The sequence below is a fragment of the Candoia aspera genome, chromosome 1, assembly GCF_035149785.1.
Source record: "Candoia aspera isolate rCanAsp1 chromosome 1, rCanAsp1.hap2, whole genome shotgun sequence".
In the NCBI taxonomy this organism is placed as follows: Eukaryota; Metazoa; Chordata; class Lepidosauria; order Squamata; family Boidae; genus Candoia; species Candoia aspera.
Window position 1 is genome coordinate 42,300,970 of NC_086153.1, and position 26,171 is coordinate 42,327,140.

At 38.1% G+C, this 26,171-nt stretch overlaps 1 protein-coding gene across 1 annotated transcript in view; it reads right to left on the bottom strand.

The window, feature by feature from the left end:
• CAMKMT (calmodulin-lysine N-methyltransferase) overlaps nucleotides 1-25,519 on the bottom strand; it is a 276,327-nt gene extending 250,808 nt beyond the window's left edge. Inside the window, exons 1-2 of the mRNA XM_063318079.1 lie at nucleotides 25,016-25,519; nucleotides 18,141-18,313 (exon numbers count right to left, since the gene is read on the bottom strand). Of these exons, the coding sequence (XP_063174149.1) occupies nucleotides 18,141-18,313; nucleotides 25,016-25,147 (305 nt within the window). The 5' untranslated portion in view covers nucleotides 25,148-25,519. The remainder of the gene's footprint in view (nucleotides 1-18,140; nucleotides 18,314-25,015) is intronic.
• Between the last annotated feature and the right edge of the window lie 652 nt (nucleotides 25,520-26,171).

A 26,171-nucleotide genomic window follows, 5' to 3' on the forward strand; every position in this document is an offset into this window, starting at 1 on the left:
AAGAATAAAATTTGGGAAACAGAATGAAAACTAGCATAAACCTCAGTAGAATTTAAAGAATGGATAATACCATTTAAAACACTGGACAATATAAGCTCAGGTCATAATTTCACACTGGCCTTGGCTACACAGCTTGAAAGCTACATTTACTCAGAAGATACAGGAATTCTGTTGTCCTATTTAATCATATTTTCTGAAATGGGATTCTTCATACAGAAATGACTCCGCTAAGCCTTTGTTTCTGTTAAGACCCAGAAAGAAAAGACAGCAGGGTTGGAGGAGTTACATTTTCTCTTCCTATTTCTTCAATCAAAAAAATTAAGATATTTTTTAAAGAGAGGACTGATTTTTAAATGAAATATTTTCTTAAAAGTTTAAGAATATTTGTGTTATTCTTAAAACCTATTTTAAAACACCCTAATATGGAGGCTACAAAGTTAAAACTATAAAACCAGCAAATAAAATAAAAGTATGCCCACAGTAGCATAAAATGGTTAAAAGGGGAGAAATATTATTTATTATCAAATCCCTGTTAAAACTCCTAACTCACATGCTAACAGTTAAGCATACTTTCCCTCTGCCTGTCTTCCAGCAACAGGCCCCCTTAAATCAAGCTCTTAATATTTGCAACTAATTAAGTGGAAGGGAAAATACAACAAGACAAGACAAATTCTTTAAAAAATCTTCATAGAGACCACTGTGCTATAATTTCCAATCTTACTTCTTCCAAATTGATTCTAAGGCCCTGGCCCACAGCTGCAGTTTATCATGGCATCATCATCCCCATAACACTGACTTCACCTTACTCCCAGCCCATGAATGAAACTTATACATACTTGGGTACAAAATAGTGTTTTTCCCTTTAAGCCAACTCTATCACACCACAGCCTCAACGTGTGTAAAAACTGTTTCACATTCTCATGGGAAGTGCAGACAAACAACCTCCTCTCCTTATCACTAGCCAGCCTCGCTCACCATTATTTCTCTCCCAGCCTTTGTCAACTCTCCTGGCACTTTGTATTTCACATCCCTTTCACATCCCTTTCACATCCTTCACTTCACTTCCTCCACATTTTTAAAAGCAATTTATTTCCAGACTTCCCACAAGGGAGAGCAAACCTCCATTATTTTATCTGGGGGAAAAAGAGAGAGCATATTTAAATAATTCCATGTTAACAGTATTATGAAATGTCATTAGTTGGGAACTTTGCTTTTAGACTCAGAAGCACCACTTCCTCACTACAGTATGCTGACAATCAAGATGAATGTTAAACCTGGTTTTCCTTGCTTATTTGCCAGTTTCCCTATATTTGTCAGTTCCAATCACTCCCTACCCCCAGATAAACAAGGCTATAGTTGCCAAGCAACTAACTTTCTGTTAGGATCTGGTTAGCTGCATGTCATTGTCAGGGCCTCTTGCTGCTCTGGTGATATTTATTTATAAATTTTATAAACCACCTAACTCCAAAGGCTCTAGATAGTGTACAAAATGAGATCATAATGCAATATAAATGATAAAATGGTAAAATACAAAATAAATCACAAAGCAGTAACACTAGCAATAACACCAGGGCTTCAGATCATACTCAAACTTTTCTCTGAAGGCCCTCTAGAATTACTCTATTTCTACACTGTGTCTTCCCACATGTTTATTTCACATTACAGGTAGTCCTTGCTTACTGACTGCCTCATTTAGTGACTGTTTGAAGCTACAACGGTGTAAAAAAACCAACTTTGTGACCAATCCTCACATTTATGACCGTTGCAGAATCCTACAGTCACGTGATCGCATTTGTATGCTTCCCAACCTGCTTGCGACAAGCAGAGTTAATAGAGAACGCAGAAGTAAAACCATAAGCCATGGTCATATGATGTTTTGATTAACAACTGCACTGACTCATTTAACGACCAAATGGGAAGTGACATTGTAAGTCCATTGCAGTCACATGATTTTCCACTTAGCGATTGTGGCAGTTAGCGATGGAGTTGCCAGTCCCAATTGTGGTCGCTAAGTGAGAACTACCTGTACTTTAACTTGGAAGATGCCCACATAGAGTATTAGAGGACCAGCCTAGGGAAACCCAGGAAGAGTCCTGAACTCAGACCTTCCCTGTTCCTACCACAGTGCCACATTAGTTGAGATTCTCCTGCTGGCTAATAAGGATGACATGCTAATAGGGATGGCAGCAAAGCCAGGGAGAAAATCCATCACCTTGCCTATGAGTGGCATACTCACAGTCAAGACAAAACCATTTGTTGTGACTCAGAACAGATATAATAGATACAGGATAGGGTTTAGCAATGGAGAACAAAAATTTTATCCAGCATTGTTCCATTCTGACTCAGAGATGGGTAGGTAGTCCTTTAACTCAATAGAATGAAAAAGTCCTACACATATTGATAAATTATTACTTTGTGACCCCATCTTTATAGGCCTGCTGGAAGAGGTAAAGGAAAATCCTAAGTATGAATAACATGAATAGTAGCAAATATATATATTTTTCCCAGCAGTCTGTGCTACAATGATTATGTAATAGTCTACATTACTTGACTGCAAACTTTTATTTACCTGACAGTGCAACTTGACTTATACATATGGATGTACTATTAACATTACAGGTAGTCCTCACATAACAACCCTAATTGGGACTAGAATTTCCATCGCTAAGCAAAGCAATCATTAAGCGAAATATCACATGACTGTGCTGCTCAGCAATGGCAGTTCCAGTAGTCCCGGTTGCATACCTTAGGCGAGGACCGTGCTGTCATTAGGCGAGAACCTCACCCTTCTCCTGCTCTTCACAAACTGCTGGCTCCATCCTGCTGCCTCTTCCCCAGATGGGCATGGCAAGCTACCTTCAGCAGCTGAAGCTCCACCGCCCTGCCGTGCTTGCCTCCACTTCAACTCCCCCACCTGCCTATCTCCCCCCATCTGTGCCCTTTGGGCACCCCTGCACTCTGCTGCCTCCCCCTGCTGCCTCCAGCTGATCTTCACCATCTTCTTTTTCTCGCTGCTGGCTCAGGATCCAGGTGCTGGGCAAGGGTGAGGCCCAGGGAAGCATGCAGCGAGTGCAGCAGGGTGGTGGAGCCTCATCTGCCAAAGGGAGTTCGACTGGCCCGGCTAGGGAAGAGGCAGTGGAACAGAGCTAGTGGGGAAAAAAATTTCGATTTCCATCTTTATGTCAGGGCAGCCTTGCTCCGAATAAGACACGGACTCACTTAAAGGGTTTAAGGATTTCCGGGTTTATTGAAGCAGAATGCATGCGGAGAAAAAGACGGGAATGCGGGTGTGGTATCAGGGTCCCCCGTTTATACCCCGGTGGCGGACCTTGTTCTCCTCCACCCCCTATTGTCCCCCAAGCCAGGTCCAGATGGGTGATTAGCGTTGGTATGGGTCCGGCGATGGGTGATTCGGGCGATCTCCGACGTTCCCCTTTGTCTCCTTGCCTTCGTCCGGTGCAGGTGCGTCCCCCAGGGTAATGGGTGGGAGTTCCCCCGATCTGTTAATAGTTTCCAGATCCTGTCCGAGGTGCGCTTCTATTGTCCTGATGATTTATTTATGGGTTTGGGTGCTTAAGGGATGATGTGTGTGTTTAAAGGATAACTTTGAACGATCACTGAATGAATGGTCATTAAGCAAGGACTACCTGCATAACTTATTGTGTACATATAGAGATAAATAAATATATACACAGAACCCCAACACACATACTAATTATAATTAATTAAATAGTCAGTTATAGCTACTGTATACCTGAGATTAGCAACATATCTAACTTAATTTTTTTAATCAAAAAATAGGAAGCTGACGTGCAAAGCATAGAATCCACCTCTAGTATCTTCTTTAATTCTAAAAATGATCCTGGGCCCTCCACAGACCTCCCCGCCAACAATGTTCTCCAAATTCCAAATGTAGTTTAAGAATGCAGTACTTATCTGAGCCTTTGCATTCTGGAAAATATATTCTTGCAGTATTTTGTCTTGTTAGCTGTGATATGACACATAAAAAATTTCTCTGGTTTTGGATATCTATCAACTTTTTTCTGGGAAAGATCTGATCCCATTTTAAATTCTTTGTATTGTTTGTTTAAAGACGACATATGAATCAGTTACAAGAGTGCATGAAATGGACAATGTGTTTTGTTTCAAATCTGAAACAGTCATACTACATTGTAAAAGTTCTGCTGATCCATTCCAGATGGGCCATGATTCAGCTAAAACAAAACTGGATTGTTATTTCAGCCAAAACAAAACCCTCGAGTGATGTTTACAGAGTGAGAAGGCAAAGCTGCTATGCATGACCCCACTCTTTCCCATCCTTCCCAAGCAGCTCCAAGCATGCCATGTCCGTCCACCCACCTGATTTTACCTTTCCTCCCTTCCCTGCTTTTCCTTAGCCACTGCTGCCAATATCCCAATGTGGCAAATCCCAGTGTCTCATCCACTCTCTGATATTCCCAGGGCCTTTCTTTCCTTCCCACTCCTGTTTTCCCTCAGCTGTCATTGAGGGAAATGACTTCCCTTACCTTTTCCCTGTTCTTATCTCTCCTCTTGAACATTTCAAACTCTAATAATTGTATTGTAAACAAAACAACCCATTTAGTTGTCTGTATGGACTGAACAACCAAATTTGGACATAAGCTATGTGAAACCAGTTGGTCATGGAAGTTTTTGTATGAACTGTTGGCACAGCCCTAGAAGCAGCTTGTTCTTCAGATAGGTCACCGTAGATCTAAGCAAACTTAGCATGAATTTCATGAAATCCATTTCTATCAAACCCTGCCAGTCTTCACTCTAGGCAATAAACCTGAACTCCCTAGCCATTCAGCCCTCTATTCAGAAATTTGCTTACACCAGAAGCTGACAGACATGAAAGTCATCTGAACCCACACATAGGGGTTCTGCTCTCTTCGAGAGCAGTAGAGAAGTAGCCTCACTTCCAGCACCAAGAAAATTTCTTCCCAAAGGCATACTTCCAAATCCATATATTTGGCCAACGTGGGAAGGACTTCCTGCTGCCGAGTGGTGAGTTAGGCGAGTATGAGGCCCTGCAAAATGGGAGTGTGGTATGCCATAGAATCAAAGATTAGGTTCTTCAGTCCCAGTGAATATGTGCATGAAGAAACTGAACCAGTCCATTCCTAGAACAATTAGTAAATTTAATGAGGATGCTAAATAAAATTGCGGAGACTCATGATGATTGTTAATGGTGAATAGGAGAGGATCAGTGCACTCAGACATGGATAAGAACAACCAGCAATAGTTTCAACAAACTAAGGTATCAACAGGCTCCCGGGGGACAGCATATTTGCAAGTGATGAAGTTTTCAGAGGCTCAAATTCTACTAGAGCCTCACTTCTGTTTCTGCGTTTGTCTGAGTCTATAATGTAATGGGAATGACTAAATGACAGTACATCACACCAAATGTTTGGGATCCACCTAATTTCTGCCTCATCCCTGACCCCATGGGATCATCTTAAGAAAATTAGCAGCAAGGACAAAGGGCAATGGCACTTAATTTTAAAATTCCAGAATTGGGAGAAGCATAACAGGCATGTTTCTCTTGCATTTTTATACCCATGTCCCTTTATAGCATTTTGATTCAAGTCTAAATATATTCTTTGCATATAAGTAAGCCTTAAAGACAATAGGACAGTGCAAACAAAACAGGAAATTCTGGAAACAATGCCAGAGAGTACATCTTGGTGGGCTTTAATGTTCAGAAGATTGAGCTAGTAGCAGCAATTAAGGACAGTGCTAGACAAAACTATTCACAGTACTTATTGAGGTATAGGGACTTAACAAACTTTGAAAAGTATAAACAGGAAGAAATTCAAACAATGCATGCTTATAGGCAGGTAAAGGTCAATCTTAACTGAAACTACACCTCATGTCCTCCTACACTGTAGCAGGTAGTCCTCGACTTATCTCCGTTCATTTAACAACAATCTGACATTACAGTCTGTAAAGCACTTCTGAGCATCGCAAAATGTCGCCCCCCCCCCAGTCATATGATCGCATTTCAAGCACTTGGCATTCCCCTCGCATTTATGATCAGTTGCAGCATCCTGTGGTCACATGATCGCATTTTGCAACATTTTTGCAGTTTTCAAGCAAAAATGCCCATTAGGGAAGCTGAATTCTCTTAATGACCTGTAATTCACTTAACGGCTGCAGTGATTCGCTTAACGACCACTGTAAAATGGTCGTAAAATTGGGTCTGGTCGTGTGGTGACTCACCTTAACAACAGCAATGACTTACAATGGAAATTCCAGTCCCAACTGTGATTGTAAATCGAGGACTACCTGTATAAGGGCTCAAGGACCCGCCTTATAACTCCTTACCTACCTCCTTATAAACACTTGGGAAATTCTAATCTTTTTTATGTACAGTTGTTTTTATCAGATCAGATACCTTGAACGTAGCTAAATTTTGTTATACTGCCTGTAAAATTAGGCAGACTTTGATTATCCACTGACGAACCCACCACCAATTGTAATATTTTATCTTGTTTTGTTTTTACTTTATTTTTATTTTTAATATGTTTTTGTTTGCAATTCTGGTCAGTAACCTTAATTTAAAAAAATATTAATATACTGTATCTTAATTGAGCTCTGAGAGTTCTTAATTGAGCTCTGAGATCTCTTAAGCATCTCTTAAGAGGTGGAGGAAAAATCCAGTAATGTTGACAATGTATTAGAGTAACAGTGGAAAAGCAAGGAGGGAAATTCAAGGATAGCATAACAAGAAAAAAAAATGAGGTAAGCTTGTTTCTTTTTGTTTTTTTCTAAACCTTAGATGGCCATTAGTAAATATAGCAACGTAAATAGCACAGCAATGAAAAAGAGTAAAACAAGGGAAAATGAGAAAGGATTTTCTTCTTAAAGCTACAATACTAAGAACAAATTATAACAGAGTAAAAAGACACAGAAATGTAAAAACATTTTTACATATACAATTTCTACAACCTCATTTTCTGATAGACCAGACCTGGAACATTTCAAGCCCCTTCTTGAATTGCCCATTTAGATGATATCCTGAAAGAGGTATTTTAGTTGTGCATCTTTTACAAAATGGCCAGATTCTCTAAAATATAAACATAAATATTGCATACATCACCACAGTTTTTCCTGGGAAGAAGTGGAGCTCTGCTAATGCCTATCAGTGTGAATTCCAACTTTTTTTAATAATAATTTTATTAAAGATTACAACTGAAAAAATAAAAACTAATACAAACTAAAAAAATATAAGAGTAAAAAGAAAAAAGAAAAAGTGCAGAAAAGAAAAAAGGATAGAAAGAAAAATAGAAAAAGAAAAAAATAAGAATATAGTAAAGGGAAAAATATATATATAAAGAAGTAACTTCCCCCTCTATCACAACAAGTATAAACAATTTTAGTAACTTATCACCTTCTCTATAAGTACAAATGATCTCTTCTTCCAGCATCTCATCTCTTATCTAAAAACAAAATCTTCAAGCCTTGTCATTCAGGCCTGGTCAGCAAAAGTCCAATAAGAGTTACCAGAGATAGCTACATATCTATTTTAACCTTGATCAAATAAAACACCTTTATATTCCTTCTTTATATTCCTTCTCTGTACTTTTAACAACTTTGGTTTTTAGTCCCTTCAAATAATGTCCTAGAACTTGATGTCTTTTCATTTTTTTCTTTGTCCCTTCTCAGAAAATCCTTTAAAACTTTAACACGTCTATTTTGTAAATCCACTATAAGAAAATTATCCAAGTCACTCTTCTGGTTTGTTATTTGTATGTCCCTTATGTCCCTTTTAATTATTAAGACATCAACCATTTCATTTGTATATCCAATGTATCTTTTCCTATATCATTCTTGTAGATTGTCATTTTTAAATCCACATTCAGGTCAATTTCAGTCTTGTCCACTGGAATTTGTTCCTCTTCTATAATATCATTTACACACAGTTTATAATGGCAGACATTCTTAAAATTAACTTCTGAATCCAGTGTTCACAAATATCCTTCAGTACACCCAGGGTTAAAGTTTTGCTCCATTCTATGTTAGCAAGTCAAATTTAAGTGTTCTTCTCCTTTAATTGTAATCTTTAGTTCCTTCTAGTTGCTTCTAGTGTCCAATCTTCAAAGCCCCATCCTATCATTTTTTTAAGAATTCCAAACAACAGCAGTTTCCCATTGGAAGGATTCTTATAATTAATTTCAAAGTCTTATTTCAAATCCATCTGGATCCTTAGTCCGTTTATAACTTTCCTAAATCTACATTTTAATCACCCTTTTACTGTTTATTAAAAAAAAAAAAATTCTATGTAAGTCCTTAAACTCGTACTTAAAACTTCTTTCACTAAAGATTGAAGGAAACTCAGCCAGTGAATGTGATAAAACCTGCCATTCCAAAGGCTCTTAATATTTGAAAAGCAGTAAAAAAAGTAATTCCAAAAGTGATTAAGAAATGAGGCTTGGCCGAACTTTATGTCCATATACACTATGTTACAACTGTGAGCGTAGATGGAATCCCTCAACTCCCAGTCACTCGACTCATTAAGCTGACCACAAAAACCTCAGCTCTTACAGTCTGCTCATGAGAAGCAGCTGTCTGGAATACATGTGAGCATTCTCAAAATCTCTTTCACTGGAGAGATCGCCGGCCATGATCCACCATTCGGCCACTGGTCACTGCCATAACACCGTCCCCGCTCCTTCAGGTATGTCTAGTTCACCATGTCCTCACCAGAGGTCCCCATGTGAGTTCAGCTTTTAAAGTATGGGGGAAGAGAGGAGGAACCTTAAATAGCTTCTGCTATTTAAATATACTTAAGGAGAAATAAAGAGACAGATTCATGGTAATGTGTGATTTTTTTCCTTATGTGGGTATCTTGTAACTGAGTAGTCAACAGGTAATTGAAATTATTTGAAGTTTTGTCTTGCTTCACTATAATTGTTCATGTATGCTCAATCCTGGAAGATATTGAAGGAATCTTGAGGAAGATATTGGAACTACCTGCTTGAGGAAGATATTGGAACTACCTGCTGCAGCAAATTCTTTCCTACTTGCTGCATTAGCTGATTCAGTGTCTGAATTAACTAGTTCATCTGAGTTACAACTTGTTTGTGACACTAGAGGAATGGTGACCTGGCTCATGGTTAGCAGAATTGCAAAAGTTTAGCGACTGTTTACAGTCTAGGATTGGAGCACTAGGTCTCCTCCTATAGTGTTGGAAGCAGAATAGCCAATCTTGTTGCCAGACTTCATATACACAAAGTCTAATTCATGGCTCTTCAAATATACTCACCATGGCTAAATAAAAAGTTTTATTAGGTACTAGAAGAAACTGCATTTATAAAGAAAATGAACTAGTTTATAACAGAGGAATCTGATTGCATATGTATATATGTTAGTCCCAGGGTTTATATCTCAGGTCTCTTTCTCCTACTTTCATTTTAACAGTCATTTTGCAAGACAGTAATGTAAAATATATAAAATATAAAAAAGAAATATACCCGCTGGACTTGATGCTATACAAGGATTCTGTAAGTGTTCCAAATTCTTGTCATTAGCAAAGTCTTGTTTACTGTCAGAATCCCACTTAAAGAAAACCCACTTAATGGTAAAGTAAGTCACCATTGTAATTACCGCAGCAAAAGTAGGAGCAAATTTACAGTAAAAAATATGCCAAAAGACTACATATCCCTGAAAGTGCTAGGGGGAAGGGGACTGAATGACTTATACTTTAACTGTACAATCTGAATCCTTATTGACAAATTACAGTAGCTTGAATTGTTCAACAGAGGCAGATGAAAAACACATTTATCTAACTCTGCATAGAGGTTATAGTTTAGAGATAAAGAACTGCCCAAACTTGATCAGTACAGAGAGTAGGATCCTTAAAGTGACTGCAAATTGTCCCAGTACACAACAAAAACATCATCCAAAAATCATGAAATATAATAATTCATAAATCCAAGTCTGAACTGTCCTGTATCATAAGTACAGGATATTCCACATCAGAAAGTGAGTTGGCCACTTTCTATTTCCCTGTCGTTATGTCAATTATAAATCCTATTGAAGATTGATTAGTGGGAAAACCTTAGGTGTGATGGATGGATGGATGGATGGATGGATTGCACTGAGTAAAGAAGGCAAAACTTTTTCTAGGATTCCTCGCCTATTTGTGAGGCAAGGAAGTGGGTATTGGGCATCAGAGAGCTGTGGCTGCTTTAGCTGCTCTAGCAATGGCTGCCAAATCTTGGGCCAAGAGCAGTACAGGAGCTAATTGTTTTGGTACATACTGTCCCAGAGGGAGGTGTAGCTGGTTCATCCGTTTGGCTAAATGCTCCATCTGTGTCACAAGTTGGGTCTAATATTGGAGGAAGGCATTGGTGATTTGTTCAACTGTTAGCATGTCTCAAGAGGATCTGTAGACTTTTTTTAACCATGATGTCAATGCACTGTCTCTCCACCCATAATGTTAGAAATATGACTGAAAGACATTCTGTCAGACTTCATACCAGGCATGACGATACATTTCAACTCTGGGCACTTAAGCCTGTATGCAGGAACTTGCTTACAGCAGGTATTCACCAAAGTTGCTATCTTCTAGACAAGATAGAAGCTACATACACTGTATGCAGAAAATTTTCCTATTACAGAATGTGGCAATCCAGACATAGACTTATATCTGCTCCAGCGTTTAAATTCTATGCTTTTTCCTTCTGCCTTTTTGAATCAACATACATTTGACCATTCTCTTCCCAACTTTGAGAATGGGAGATACTTGTTCAGTATTTACATCACAGTTCTGTCTAACCTCAGGACTGCTGGTGCCTGGTCCACCAATTTCTGACCGTACAAGTGAAGGAGAAAAACACAATTACATTGAAGCACAAATTGCTTTATTAATAAATTTGGTATCAGAGGCCAGGAAGCAAAGACATAAAGAGGGGTGGGGTTACAAGCCCTCTTTATAGACTTATACAAATAATTACTTTCATTTGATTAGTTACAATTACAATTAATTAATATTATTTTAATTTATATTTTTATTTAATAAATATATATGGCCGCCCAGCTCATACACAGTGACTCCAGGTGGTTTACAAAATTAAAATCCACAATAGAAAAAACCCATCAACCCCCACCCACCTGCAGCAGGTACAAACGCAACCAAATCAGCCACTTGATTGGCTCCATCTCAACTTATGGCAGTGCAATGTGTCATTATAAGTCAATATAATTGATGAGATTAACTTTACTGATTGGGTAAATCCATATGCTTATTAAATGAACAGAAAGGGGTGATTAAATGAGATCACACTTCCAGAACATAATACAGCTTTTAATTTAAACAAAGGGCTTTAGAATAGTAACTAAATTGTTATTTCAGCCAAACCATTATCAAAAATAACCTTGCTTTCCAGTACCTAATGTTAATTGTTTTCAGGCACCTACTGTAATTGAAGCAGCTACCTTACATTCCTATGGTTAACACTTTCACTTATCTTAGATTTTTTTTAGATTTTTTTATCCCACCTTTATTATTTTTTTATACTTCATTATTATCATTATTATCTCCATTTGAGTGTTGTAATTCTATTTCTTCTTACCTCAGTTAATTGTATATATAGCCCAACCCCAAAACTCTCTTCTGAAGAATTCGTTTTACATTTCAAGCAATGTAACTTAATTAAATATGCACCACAAATAAAGCCCACAATTATTAAAATTAAAGGAGATAATAAAATTGCAACTTATTATTATTATTATTATTATTATTATTATTATTATTATTATTATTTAAAACTGTTTTTCCCAAAGCACCCAGTATTGGAAACAGTGATGTTAACCATGAAAAAGTCCAAAAACTGTATTGGGTTGCATCAGAAGCTGCATGAAAAAATCTTTATTGCATCCTTTAAAACTTGGCCATTTTGCTCAATTTTCCCACCTTTGTCCACATAAAAACATTTCTCTTGTAATAAGGCACAAACTCCCCCTTGGGCTGCAGTTACTAAATCAAAGGCTATTCTATTCTGCAGGACTACCTTTGATAAGGAAGTTATTTCACCCTGCAGAGTCTCTATAAAGTCCAAGATTGTATTAAAAACAAGTTCCAACTTTGCTGATACTTCTTTTCAATTTCTACCATAGCCAACCTGGGGTGTTAGAGTCTTAAAAATTTATGGAAACCCAATGTTCTCATTTTTATTGTTCTCCGGGTTCTATTGGCAAAACTATCCAAATTAAAAACTTGATCTGAAGTAAGACATTGGGATACCATAATCTAAGTCCACATGTTCTTATCTGTCCTGAAGGTAAGGTTTTGTAAGCCCAGTTTCCACAAATATAAAATAGGGTGTTTTTATCTGTAGTGTCAAAAAATCTGTAAGCGCCATATGCTTTTAAGCTGCCAAGCCAGAATACAAGGAAGAAGAAGTTTAAGAGATCTTTGCTTAGTTATTGGAGAAGGTGGGGGTACTATTACTTCATAATTAGTCCTTCTCCAATACTGCTTAAATTTCTTATGAAGTTAGTCTAAGACAACTGGAGGGAACATGAGGAGTTTGACAAAGGAGGGGAATAACAGGACTCCCTTTGTCACAAACACATAAGATGTTATTTGTGTAGAATTGAAAAAATAAACCTTGTGGATTATTTTAGCAAATCCTCCTCTCTACCAAGGTATAACAACCTCTCACCCTTCTTGTGAATGATTATGTCTGAGAACATAACATAACATAACATAACATAAATATAAACATATTTATATTTATATTTTTATCTTACTTATGTTTTTAAAGTGTGATTGAAGTTTAGATGTTTTTATTATTGTTTTTATTGTAAACCACCCAGAGTCCCCCATCGGGGGAGATGGATGGTAATATAAATTTAATAAATAAACAAATAAAAATAAACATATTCACAGTTAGAAGTATTTCCTACCCATATGATTCCTTTGGATGAATTCATACAAAGAGGGAAGAGAGAATGGGGCAGTAAATCATCTTCTATTATATTAATTTTACCCTTTTAAGAAGGGTTAGATCAGACAAGATTTCCCTCAACACCATTCTAAACCGCATTGGAGATTCACAAAGTCCCTGGGGAAAATCTGTTCAAGTATAGTATCCCTGACATGTAAAGGAAAACAGATATTGGGTATCTGGATGTAAAGGTACAATGAAAAAGGCAGAACGGAGATCTACAACAGTAAACTAAGTAGCATCCAAAGGAATAGAAGCCAACATTGCATTAAGATTTGGAGCAATTGGATGAAGAAGAGTTTCACAATGGTTTAGGGTTCTCAAATCCTAAACAAAATTATATAAAGGCTTCCTTTTTTTTTGTTTACCCTTCTGGGCTTAGAAATGGAAAAACTAGGGTATTTGTAGGTGATGAGATATGTATCAATATGGGTGTGGTAGGAAGTTATCAGAGGTGCCATCCCCTGCTTTACCTCAAGAGAAATGTGGTATTGTGAATCAGAATGGACTTTTCCTGAGGAAGAGACCTGTATTTTTTAGTGGAGTTATTTTTTGCAAGAGACCTACATTATGGGAAGAGGTCACCCACAAAGAGGGGTTTAGATCAGAGAGATCTTCCAGTTGGCCACTTGGATAATCTGAGTAAGGCTTGGAAAGTGATTCTGGGGAGCTGGTAGGTGTATTGAATACTGGTCAATCCCCAATCCCTAGCTTGAAACAACTTGGGACAGGGATTGGTGGTATGTATAGTTGCATTTTTGACAACAACTGATGGAGAAAATTTCCTTTGAAAGGTATGTTTAAACCAGTTATCAGGAAACATTTACAGTGAAGTGCAAATTGATTTATTGATAGGTTTGATACTGGAGTCCAGGAAGCAAAGGCCTAAAGAGAGGTAGGGTTACAAGCCCTCTTTACAAACTTATGTAAATTATTACTTTCATTCGATTGGTTACATTATCATTACAATTAATCAGCAGCAATGTAATATGTCATTATAGTCAACATCTTCAATGAAGTTTGCTTTACTGGTTGGGTAAATCCATATGCATGCTGAATGAACAGAACGGGGGGGGCGGTAAATGAGACCATACTCTCCCTATCCAATATCGCTTTTAATTTAAACAAAGGGCTTTAGAATTATAACAAAAATGTTATTTCAGCCTGACCATTATCATGAATGAACTTGCTTTTTAGTACCTAACATTAATGGTTCCCAGGTAGTTACTGTAACTGAAGTTATTGAACTGCTAACTTACATTCCTTCAACTCCTTCACTTATCTTATTAGGAACCCTCCTGTTCTAACAGTCAGGAACCACGCTGAGATGAGGAATAAGTCTCTAGTGTTTTATTACTGCTACGTTAGACAGAAAATCCTAACAAACTGAAGGAGCGTGAGAAAACCCAGACAGATAAACCCCAAAAGTCAAGGTGGGTCTGTTCTGTGTCTCTTTGAATGACTGCTCAACTCCTCACTACTACGCATGAGTTTTCCCCCCTGGATAGGGGCCCCCTCCTGCTCACCATCAGTGCTCATAACACCTCCATTTATTTCATTTACGTATATATCACTTCCAATACAATCTCATTTCAAAATAGTTTACATTTTTAAAAACTGAAAATACAATAATAAAACAATAAATTAAAACAGTATTCTAAAAACAATATTCCTTAAAAGGTAGAGAGAGAAGGAAAATAAAAACAACTATTCATTCAACATCCATATACTGTGAAGCCTTTAGCACAACCACTTTGTTCTCATCATCTAAGCATATGCTAGGAAATAGCTATTTTTCCTCTACTTACTACTACCATATCTCCTTCCAATCCCATGCTACCCTTTGTCTATCCTATGCCACATTTAGCTTATTAACAGCTTAAGGAAGGAATCCATTACGTATCTTATAACATTATTTTGTAACCTTGTAACATTCCATCCATAATGTTTGTCTTATATTAACAATATTAAAATTTTGAAGTAATATAGGCAAAAGAACCTTTTTACAATCCTTAAGAGTTTTGTAAACATTAAAAACAAAACAGGAATCTAAAAGCTACAGATGTCAGAGTTTCTTCCTGGGAACAGCTATAAATCTTTCTCTAGGAACCCACTCACTCACTTGGGGGCTTAGTAGCAGAAGATTCAAGGATGGAGCTCACACTGATAAGTTGCCTTGACTGCAGATGAAATGAAGATAAACAGTAAAGATCAACTATGGCAGAATCTAGAATCTAGTCATATTTATGCATAGCTCCAGTGTATAAATTCTTGCTCTTGCTCTTATGTGGTAACAGACGCTTATGCATCCATTTCTTAGCCTTGGGTATTGAGGACACCCGTACCATGTTTCAATAACAGTCTTGTTTGTTCTCAGGCTCTTTAGATCCAGCATAGGAGGGCTTCACTAAAACCTACCTTTACCGAATCTTCATTCTTACAGTTATTACTTTTATAATTTCCATTTTCAGGACTTTTTGTCATATTCTAATGAATCAGATTCCTTGAAAGTTATACTGTATCTCTTTTTCATGGTTTTGTGAGAGGTTTGGACATATAAAGCAGTCTTCCCCAACCTGGGCACCCTGCAGGTGTCTGCACTTCAGCTCCCAGAATTTCCCAGCCAGCAGAGTTATCACTGAGAATTCTAAAGCTGAAATTCACACATATGGATGGTACTTGGCTGATATAGATTCAGGCCCTGATAAATCCTACAGAATTTGATCCAAAAGTTGATTCAAGCAATGCACTGAGAAACTTTACCTTCAGAATCCTTTAATATTACAAGGATATCTAGTTATGTTTAGCAAGAAAATCTATGTGCAATAACACTGTTCTTAGAACTTCCAGTTCTCTCAAGTATAAAAAAGAAAAAAGTTATTAAAAAGCAAGCACATTCTTTGGAGTGTAACCTCAATGTCATGTTCATCGTTCCAATGGTTTGAATACATCGTAACGTTTCACATGTCACTCTCCTGTTCCGTGTCTGTCATTTGCGGGGAGGGGAATTTCAGCCGTGCCAGGCTGTAATCTCCTTGCTGTTCTGCAGGAATGTATGTTTGGGTTATGACATGTCTTCAAGGTTACTTTCCCAGGCCGATGTGTGACGGTTGCCAACACCTGGGAGGGGGTGGTTGCTATGGTGGGGCGAGGGGCGGGATTGGGTTTGAAGCGAGGGTATTTAGTTTGTATTTGGCGCGCTTTTGCTCATTCTCAGCTTTCTTCGTACTTTGCATACTATTCATTCAATAAATTAGTTTTCTCTAGTAATTACTGATGAGACTCCTTTTATTGGAATAGGCAATCATTACACTCAAAGTATATATGAAATAATTTTAATTTAAATTGCCTATCACTAATTAAATGCACAGAATAATAATTAATCTAATTAGTAATTATTATAATACATCTATATCAAATGCCACTAAATATTCATGAAAATCAATAATTCTTAGTGTGTAAATTAAGCAAGCCAGATTTTCCAGAATATACTTTTCTAGAAAGGAAATATTAAACTTAACATCCATAGTGGACCTAATAAAGAGCTTTAAGGGAAAAAATATAATCTTCAGGATAGTAAAACTACTGCTTTCTTGCTATAAAATACAAGCTTCAGAAATTTATAAAATCAAATAAAGGATAGAAATAAAACTATAAATCTAATTCTGATATTCTTTGTCAAGGCTTTCAAAATCTTGTAACAATTTCTGCAGGATTTTAAAAGTTGCTCCATATTAGTGATTCTAGCAGCAAAGATTTCTGTGGGAATCCACAGCAGCATGCTGAAATGTTCCATATAGAAAGCATCTATCTATTTAATCAGCAAAAGTATCTGGACATTTATGATGGCCACTATACAGTGAGAGAAAACAAGAATTGGGGGAAATACAGGAATATAAAAACACTGGAAACTAAGATCAGGGAGCACATTACAATCCACATAATACTTACACGCAGAATTACAAATAAAGGCAGAAAACTGGTATGATTAAAAGCAGATTGTTTAATGCTTGTAAAGTATGTGATAGATTTATTTCAGTAAAGCAACATACAGAAAAGTTATTCCTATACCTACCAGCTTTTTAAAAAAAATCATTAATACTGAGCTCTGCTTTCTTAGGCACTTTTGTCACAGCAAGGCATCAAGAGCAGAAATTAACCAGTTTGTAGGAGAAGGCTACACCACATCAGAGAGACTGTAGGATGCAAAGTACGGTATCATTAGGAGATAAAGCACTTTCCCTGAGCTTGCCTGCTTTGCTGCAAAACGAAGTGTTTGAGGCCAACCTGAACGTGAAGATAGGACTCCGTCAAAATTACTCCTAGACCACTCCTTTGGACCTAACTGCATTTATATTCATAATACTGTAATGAATATCTAATAGTTGCTTTATCTTAGGAAAAAAAGATTTGCTTTCTTCTTCTACAACTTTTCTGTTCCAACTCACTATATAAAACCACTTTTATTTTTTTATTTTGAAATACAGATTTGTATGTTTATCATGCTGTTCTGGTGACTATACAACACTAAGGAAGTTATCAACAGTTAAAACCAATACTGTGACATTATTTAAAAGACCAAATATTACAAGAAGTTTACAAAGAAAAAGTAGGCAGATACAGTGGGAATCATATAACATTAAGCAAATAAACACTTCCTGTGGAACAAATGCGCTCCTCAATAAATACTTAATTGGCAAAATACTGTCTTATAAAGTCTTCATGCAATTTTTCTTCAGAATTCCTTCCTACATAAGCACCATTCTTATGAGTGAGACAAAGAAAGTAAGATGATCTTATATGATATTTTGTTCATGTATGAGAATCCATCTAATGGAAAGATGATTAAACCAAGGTAGGAATGGGAATCCCCCAGACGTTTTGGACTTCAGTTCTCATGAGTTCTGGACACCATAGCCAATGGTAAAGGATTATGAGAGTTATACTTCCAAATATCTAGAGGGCAACAGAAAGTTTACCCTAGGATTAGACAGTATATATGAAATTAAACAAAGCCAATTCAACTTAAAATTTTAACTCATGATATAGTTTTGATTTCAGCCCTGGTTGAAATAACTCAATTTCTTCATTCAGAATAAAAACTAAAAAGGAAAATAAAAAATAACATGCAGGCACAGAAAGTACTTACAGAACTGGAATATTTACCTTAATGATATAATATAGTCAGGATAATAGATGCTTTTGTACTGAACCCAGGACCTTGAGTCATCTTCTGTCACTTTACTGTCTTCTGTTATTGAGAAGAGACCAAATGAAGCAAATCTCCGTACTGATATTTGCTGAAGATGGGCATTCTCCAAGGGCTTTTGCTTCAAAACCTTTAATTAAAAAACATAATCATCAGAATTTTAGTATGTAAAAGAAATTATCCACATTGAAATATCCGAAACTGAGGAAGCTGCAAGAACATAACCATTGTCCACATTTTAATAAACTTGAAACCATACTGTAATAAAAAATATCAGGTAAATTTAGCTTGGAAATGTGATAAACTATATTTGATAAATTGGGAATAACTGGATTTTCCAGCATCTGTATCTTTTTCTATTGCTTTTGAGGCACAATGTGATGCGTCTTTTGTTAGATGATGCCCTTTATGGTCTCTTGGAAACATATATAAAGGATTGTCTTCTAGCTTACCTTCAATTGCTATCTTGAAGACCATTGGCTAGACCCTGAGGGGTCATTTATTGCAAACCAAATATCTAAGGCAAAGAGAAAATGCCTCCTGCACTTGAATATTTACCACAAGAATATTTATTTATTTACTCAATTTATTAGCCACCCATCTCACTTTTCCAAGCTACTCTAGGTGGTGTACAACAGGGTTAAAAAAAATCAATAAATAAATTAAAAAGTATAAGAAATATATAAAACCCAAGTAAAACAGAATAATAGACAGAGGGATGTTACAAATAATGGAGCCACCTCACTCAATCACCCATTTACAGTGCTTTTCTAATTACTTAAATAGATCAGGTCAGTGTTGCAAAGATTCACTGAGAAAACAGGAAGGATTAGTAATCCTAACGCAGGAAGGCAAATAAGATTTAGTAGATATAACTAGATCAGTGATGGCGGATCTTTTGGGCTTGGCATGTCAAAAATTTGGAAAATGCCTAACTTGACTTTGCTGGCATGTCACACACACGCACACACACACGAACAAAAGAGAAACAATTCTTTACATATTCATTTATTTTTTAAAAATACAGTCCAATTTTGGGTGGCCAAAAGGGCACAGATGGGGGGGGGAATAGGTGGCAGGGGTTGCAGTGCCTTTTTTTTCCATTTCTTTGGTAACAAATAGGAGAATAGTTGTCAGGTGTTGGTGAATGCTGGCGTGTCGCCCAAAATGTTGTGGCATGTCACCTTTGACACACATGTCATAGGTTCGCCATCACTGAACTAGACTATGGTGGGATGAAACTCATATGTGGAATGTAAGGACTAAAGAGTACCTTACTCAAAAATTATAGGTCAGACAAAAGGAGAGGAGAAGGTGACACTATATGCAAAAGAAATGTGCACTATATTAAGATCTAGGAATGTCAATACAAGGGCCAGTCAAGAGCATTTGGGTAGGAATACAAGGAAGGGAAAACAACAAAAATATTATTGTGAAGGGTGCTATTGATCACTCAGCCAGGCAGAATATATGAATAATGCCCTCCTGGACCGATATTTAAAACTTTCAGGGAACAGAGACATGATAAAAAAAAGGAAGACTTTACTACTTGGACATCTGCAGGGAAACCAACTCAGCCTAGACTGCAGAGTCCCCAAAATTTCTTAGTAATCATGCTGATCATTTCTTTTTCCAGAAGGTGAAAGAAGAGACAGGGGGATTGGTTTTGCTAGATGCAATCCTAAGCAACAGGAAAGAGCTAGTTGAATAAGTTAAAGGAGTGGCAAATTGGGGAAAGTGACCACACCATTCTGAGTTTCAAGATACTAGAGAAATAAAAACTGCAGTACAGTTGTTCTTGCATGCTAGATTTTGTTGTTTATTCGTTTAGTCGCTTCCGACTCTTCGTGACTTCATGGACCAGCCCACGCCAGAGCATCCTGTCAGTCGTCAACACCCCCAGCTCCCCCAGGGACGAGTCCGTCACCTCTAGAATATCATCCATCTACCTTGCCCTTGGTCGGCCCCTCTTCCTTTTGCCCTCCACTCTCCCTAGCATCGGCATCTTCTCCAGGGTGTCCTGTCTTCTCATTATGTGGCCAAAGTATTTCAGTTTTGCCTTTAATATCATTCCCTCAAGTGAGCAGTCTGGTTTTATTTCCTGGAGGATGGACTGGTTTGATCTTCTTGCAGTCCAAGGCACTCTCAGAATTTTCCTCCAACACCACAGTTCAAAAGCATCGATCTTCCTTCGCTCAGCTTTCCTTATGGTCCAGCTCTCGCAGCCATATGTTACTACAGGGAACACCATTGCTTTAACTATGCGGGCCTTTGTTGTCAGTGTGATCTCTCTGCTCTTAACTATTTTATCGAGATTTGTCATTGCTCTTCTCCCAAGGATTAAGCATCTTCTGATTTCCTGACTGCAGTCAGCATCTGCAGTAATCTTTGCACCTAGGAATACAAAGTCTTTCACTGCTTCTACATTTTCTCCCTCTATTTGCCAGTTATCAATCAAGCTGGTTGCCATAATCTTGGTTTTTTTGAGGTTTAGCTGCAAACCAGCTTTTGCACTTTCTTCAGGAGGCAGACAAGATGACTTGGTATCCCCATACCACTAAGAACTTGTCACAATTTGTTATGGTCCACACCGTCAAAGGCTTTAGAATAGTCAATAAAACAGAAATAGATGTTTTTCTGAAACTCCCTGGCTTTTTCCATTATCCAGCAGATATTGGCAATTTGGTCCCTAGTTCCTCTGCCTTTTCTAAACCCAGCTTGTGCATCTGGCAATTCTCACTCCATGAATTGCTGAAGTCTACCTTGCAGGATCTTGAGCATTACCTTACTGGCATGTGAAATGAGTGCCACTGTTCGATAGTTTGAACACTCTTTAGTGTTCCCCTTTTTTGATATGGGGATATAAGTTGATTTTTTCCAGTCTGATGGCCATTCTTGTGTTTTCCAAATTTGCTGGCATATAGCATGCATTACCTTGACAGCATCATCTGCCGTCGTCTCCTGCTGCCTTGTTATTAGCAATGCTTCTTAAGGCCCATTCAACCTCACTCTTCAGGATGTCTGGCTCTAGCTCACTGACCACACCGTCAAAGCTATCCCCGATATTGTTATCCTTCCTATACAGGTCTTCCGTATATTCTTGCCACCTTTTCTTGATCTCTTCTTCTTCTGTTAGGTCCTTGCCATCTTTGTTTTTGATCATACCCATTTTGGCCTGGAATTTACCTCCGATGTTTCTAATTTTCTGGAAGAGGTCTCTTGTTCTTCCTATTCTATTGTCTTGTTCCACTTCCGTGCATTGCTTGTTTAAAAATAATTCCTTATCTCTTCTGGCTAACCTCTGGAATTTTGCATTTAATTGGGCATATCTCCCCCTATCACTGCTGCCTTTTGCTTTCCTTCTTTCTTGGGCTACTTCTAGTGTCTCAGCAGACAGCCATTTTGCCTTCTTGGTTTTCTCTTTCTTTGGGATGTATTTTGTTGCTGCCTCCTGAACAATGTTGCGAACTTCTGTCCAGAGTTCTTCGGGGACCCTATCTACTAAATCCAGTCCCTTAAATCTATTCTTCACCTCCACTGCATATTCCTTAGTAATATTAGTGAGCTCATATCTAGCTGATCTGTGGGTCTTCCCTAATCTCTTGAGTCTGATCCTAAATTGTGCAATAAGAAGTTCGTGATCTGAACTACAGTCAGCTCCAGGTCTTGTTTTTACCGACTGTATAGATGTCCGCCAGCTTTGGCTGCAAAGGATGTAGTCAATCTGATTTCGGTGTTGTCCATCTGGTGAAGTCCATGTATAAAGCCGTCTCTTAGGTTGTTGGAAGAGAGTGTTTGTTATGCAGAGTGAGTTGTCTTGGCAAAATTCTATCAGCCTATGTCCTGCTTTGTTTTGTTCTCCCAAGCCATGCTTACCTGTAATTCCAGGTGTCATTTGACTGCCCACCTTAGCATTCCAGTCTCCCGTGATGAAAATAACATCTCTTTTAGGCCTGTTGTCCAGTAGGTGCTGCAGATCCTCATAAAACTGCTCTACTTCAGCTTCTTCAGCATCTGTGGTTCGGGCGTATGTTTGGATCACTGTGATGTTAGATGGCTCGCCCTGAATTCAAATTGAGATCATTCTATCGTTTTTTGGATTGTATCCAAGCACTGCTTTAGCCACTTGACTATTAATTATGAAGGCTACTCCATTTCTTCTGTGGTCCTCTTGTCCACAGTAGTAGATCTGGTGGTCATTTGATGTGAAGTGGCCCATTCCAGTCCATTTCAGTTCACTGATGCCCAAAATGTCTATCTTTAATCTTGACATCTCACCAATAACCACATCCAATTTGCCCTGGCTCATAGATCTTACATTCCAGGTTCCAATGGTGTGTTGATCCTTAGAACATGGGATTCGCCATTCACCACCAGCACCATCGGCCGCTAGCCGTCCTTTCAGCTTTGAGCTAGCTGCGTCATCATGCCTGGGGCTAGTTGAACTCATCCTCTGTTCCTCCCCAGTAGCATTTTGACCATCTTCCGACCTGGGAGTCTCATCTTCCAATGGTATACCGACATATCTCTGGTTGTACTGATCCATTGAGTTTTCACGGCAAGAATACTAGGGTGGGTTGCCATTACCTTCCCCAGGGATCGCATTTAGTCTGACCTCTCTGTCATGACCTTCCCGTCTTGGGTGGCCCTTCACGGTTTAGCTCATGGCATCACTGAGGTGCTCAAGCTCCAGCACCACGACAAGGTAACGATCCTTTGCTGAAGATGCTAGATTTTAGGACAGCCAATTTCAATAAACTTTAAAAAGTACAAGGCAGGATCCCATGGATAAAAAAATTCCTCAGGTCAAAGGAACAGCAGGAGAATTTGGAACAACTAAAACAGTAATACTAGAATTAATATCACATACCTTTCCAGTGAGAAAAAAATGGGAGACAGCTTAGGAAACTGGGTGAGTGTGGTAACCATATAAGTACTAAACTATGCTTAGCATGTCAGAGAATGCAGTCAATGTTAGTTCTATCAGATGTTGCTTCTACAGTATGCATTTCATATGGAACTGTCATGCCTCATCACTCTTTTTAAATTAAGATTAATTTAACATCCACTTATAATCTTCCTTTGTTTTCCAAAATACTTCTATCTTATTTCATTCACAATCAGAAGGACCAACTATTTTGAGAAGGACAGAAAAATAATTCACTTCTTCCCATATTTTTGCCTGAGATATAATTCTGATGTAGGAAATGATGTATTCACAAAGTGAACCCCTCACATTTCAATCTTCAAACATTCATTAATCTTTTGATATTTTAATTAGCAGTACGACAATCTTCTAGTTTTGGCATGGCTCAACAGTTCCCCTGACTCCATGCTCAAGGCCCAAATACTGGAATTTACCTTTTGTTTCCCAAAAGACTCTCTCTTCAGAAAATCCCATTTATATGAAGGCAAAACTTGTAAACTTCAGACATTGCTTTTATAATTCCACCAGATGTCATAAATTGGGTTTAACTCCTGGATAATTTCTGATTATCATAAAGAGAGTATTGTCCTTGTCTGGGCAAAGCAACAATTAGTCTTCCCAAAGTGGCTGGCTTTCACTGATTGCCCCTTACTCTATGAGACTGGGGAGAAGTTGTTCTTATTTATATTTAATGATTTAAGTGTTTTAAGTGGTTTTATAATATGTTTTAATTGTTGGTTTTATTGTACGCCACCTAGAGTCACCTTGGGTGAGATGGGCGACCATATAAATTTGATAAATAAATAAATAAAGTATGTAGAATGAGAGAAAATAAATGAAGAAGATCCAAGCTGGAGGACCACATGATCTCTTTCCAGTAGGCATGCACTTAAACCCAAGAGCTTACTTATTGAAATAGATAAGTACTAGTTTAGCTGGGCTGAAGTATTTATTTTATTAAAAACTCTCTCTATGCAATTGCTGCCTTTCCTTGTTTTCCCTGAAATTTCCTTTTCCCAATATACTTGTTTTATATCAATAAATTTGGCTTCATTGGTTTAACAGAATTTCTTATCAAAACTGTATCCATATGCAACACTGCACAGATATACATCTACCTCTTATGTTTCAGGCTTGGCACAAGGTTTGCTAACTTTTGAATATCTGGGCATTGCACAAGCAAAGGCAAAGCACTTTCTCTTTTTTCTGGACTGAAGGAAAAAGTCCTGAGTAGATGGGCTAAGAATTCCCCGGCTGGACAAACTAGATGATGTTTGAAGGTTTGGCCTAATTGATGGCAGTCCACTTGAGAACCCTGAAAGAAGGGGAGTATCAGGCAGGTTTTAAATTATTCTACTCCACCCCACTTTGGTAACAAATGATGACACATTTTTCTTGTTACTTAGTTAAAATATTAATCTGGTAGCAAAACTACTGAAAGAGTGTTGTAATAATTCACCATTTTAATGCAAATATTTTTAAGGGAATTGTTTCCCTAACCACTACCATTTTAGGAGTGGGGGAGGGATTTTTCCTGATCAAACACTTCCAATCTACATTTCTATACAAGACAAATGATAAATGATTGTTTTTTCATAAGCAACTATGGACAATTCTGAATAAATTAATACTGCTAAATACTGTAATTGTTTTTGTTGCTTTTAAAAATAACTTGGAATTTGAATTTTCCTTTCTCCGTCCATAGCAGGTATATGGATAATTTGTATATAAATTTACAAATTTGTGAAATAAATAAATAAATAAAAACAGCAGATAGCAACAGAATCGTCGGTTCAGCCCTTGCGGTCAGTTATTACCTCGCAAGAAAGCCGTTGGGGGCGTCCTTCGAGATCAGCTTTACCCCCTCATCAGTGAAATAGAGACAGCGCCGTTGACTTTCCGTACCTGTCTGAGAAGTGTCCAGCGGGCTTTGGCGGCTGCCTGCTTGCTCCTTTTCCCGGCGTCTCCCTCTTCGTTTTCCGCCTGAGTCCTGTCAGCTGGAGTAGGAGAAGTGCTGAGGAACGGCTCTGCAGCCATGGTAACGCCGGTTCCCTTTTCTTCCTCAAACTTGAACAAGCGCGCCAAAAAATAAATCCTGAGATGAAGGGCGCAAAGGGAGTCCGGAAAGAACTTACTCAGGGACCCGTCGCCTCACCAGAAAACAGCGGCCGAGGCACACGAAACAGCCATCGAGGCTGGGAAGCTTTTGCCCGAGCCTTTCTCAGCAAGTTGCTAAAACCTCCCATTTAGCAACTGTGAGCATGAGAAGAGGATGGAATCATCTTTGATGAGGGCAAGGAAGCGGACGTTTGACAGTGGCAACGGCTACGTGAAAGAATGCACTTAGTGAAGGATTATTTATTGCTCCGAAGAGCTAAGCTCATCTCTTTTATTGTCACGGTAGGGGAAGATATTGCCCGATTTTTAACATAATTTAGATTATGATCTCGAATCGGGAGCGGCGTTTCAGTGCCCCAGACCAAAATGGAGATTTCGCATTTTATTTATGGGTAAGGAAAATCGCCATGTTGATAAAGGGCAAAGCGAAGACTCCGGAAAGCCGCGTTCTTCTGCCATCTTGGTTGTGGGCAAGCATAGTGTACCTAGCGTATCGGGTTGTAGGCACATGAAGGTTTCAGGCGCCGGCTTAACGAGTCATCATAGTTCCTCTTGCTGTGTTGCCGCTTGTCTGTGATCAATAGTAAGTTGCCGTCGCGTTCCCTGAGGTTCATGTTTCGTCCTGGGTTATGTTCCTCCTTACAGAGAGCTTAAAAGGTAAAAAGTTGGTCGTAGTATTCCTGTTGATTTGATTAATATGTTCCAGTGACTAGAAATAAGGGCTGCTTTGCTTTAGAAACAGTTTGGAGCGCGAAATCAAGCCAAAGGACGGCCCAGTTTCCCCGGTATCTAGGAAATAAAATGTTATAATAAAGCACAAAATGATAATTTCAAATGACAAAATAGTTGTGACTAAGTATGCAATTCTAAAATGCTGTACTGTTCAGTGAATTGTTATAGTAAGGTATCTGTATTAGGATCCTCTAAATTCCTTGAGGCTTAA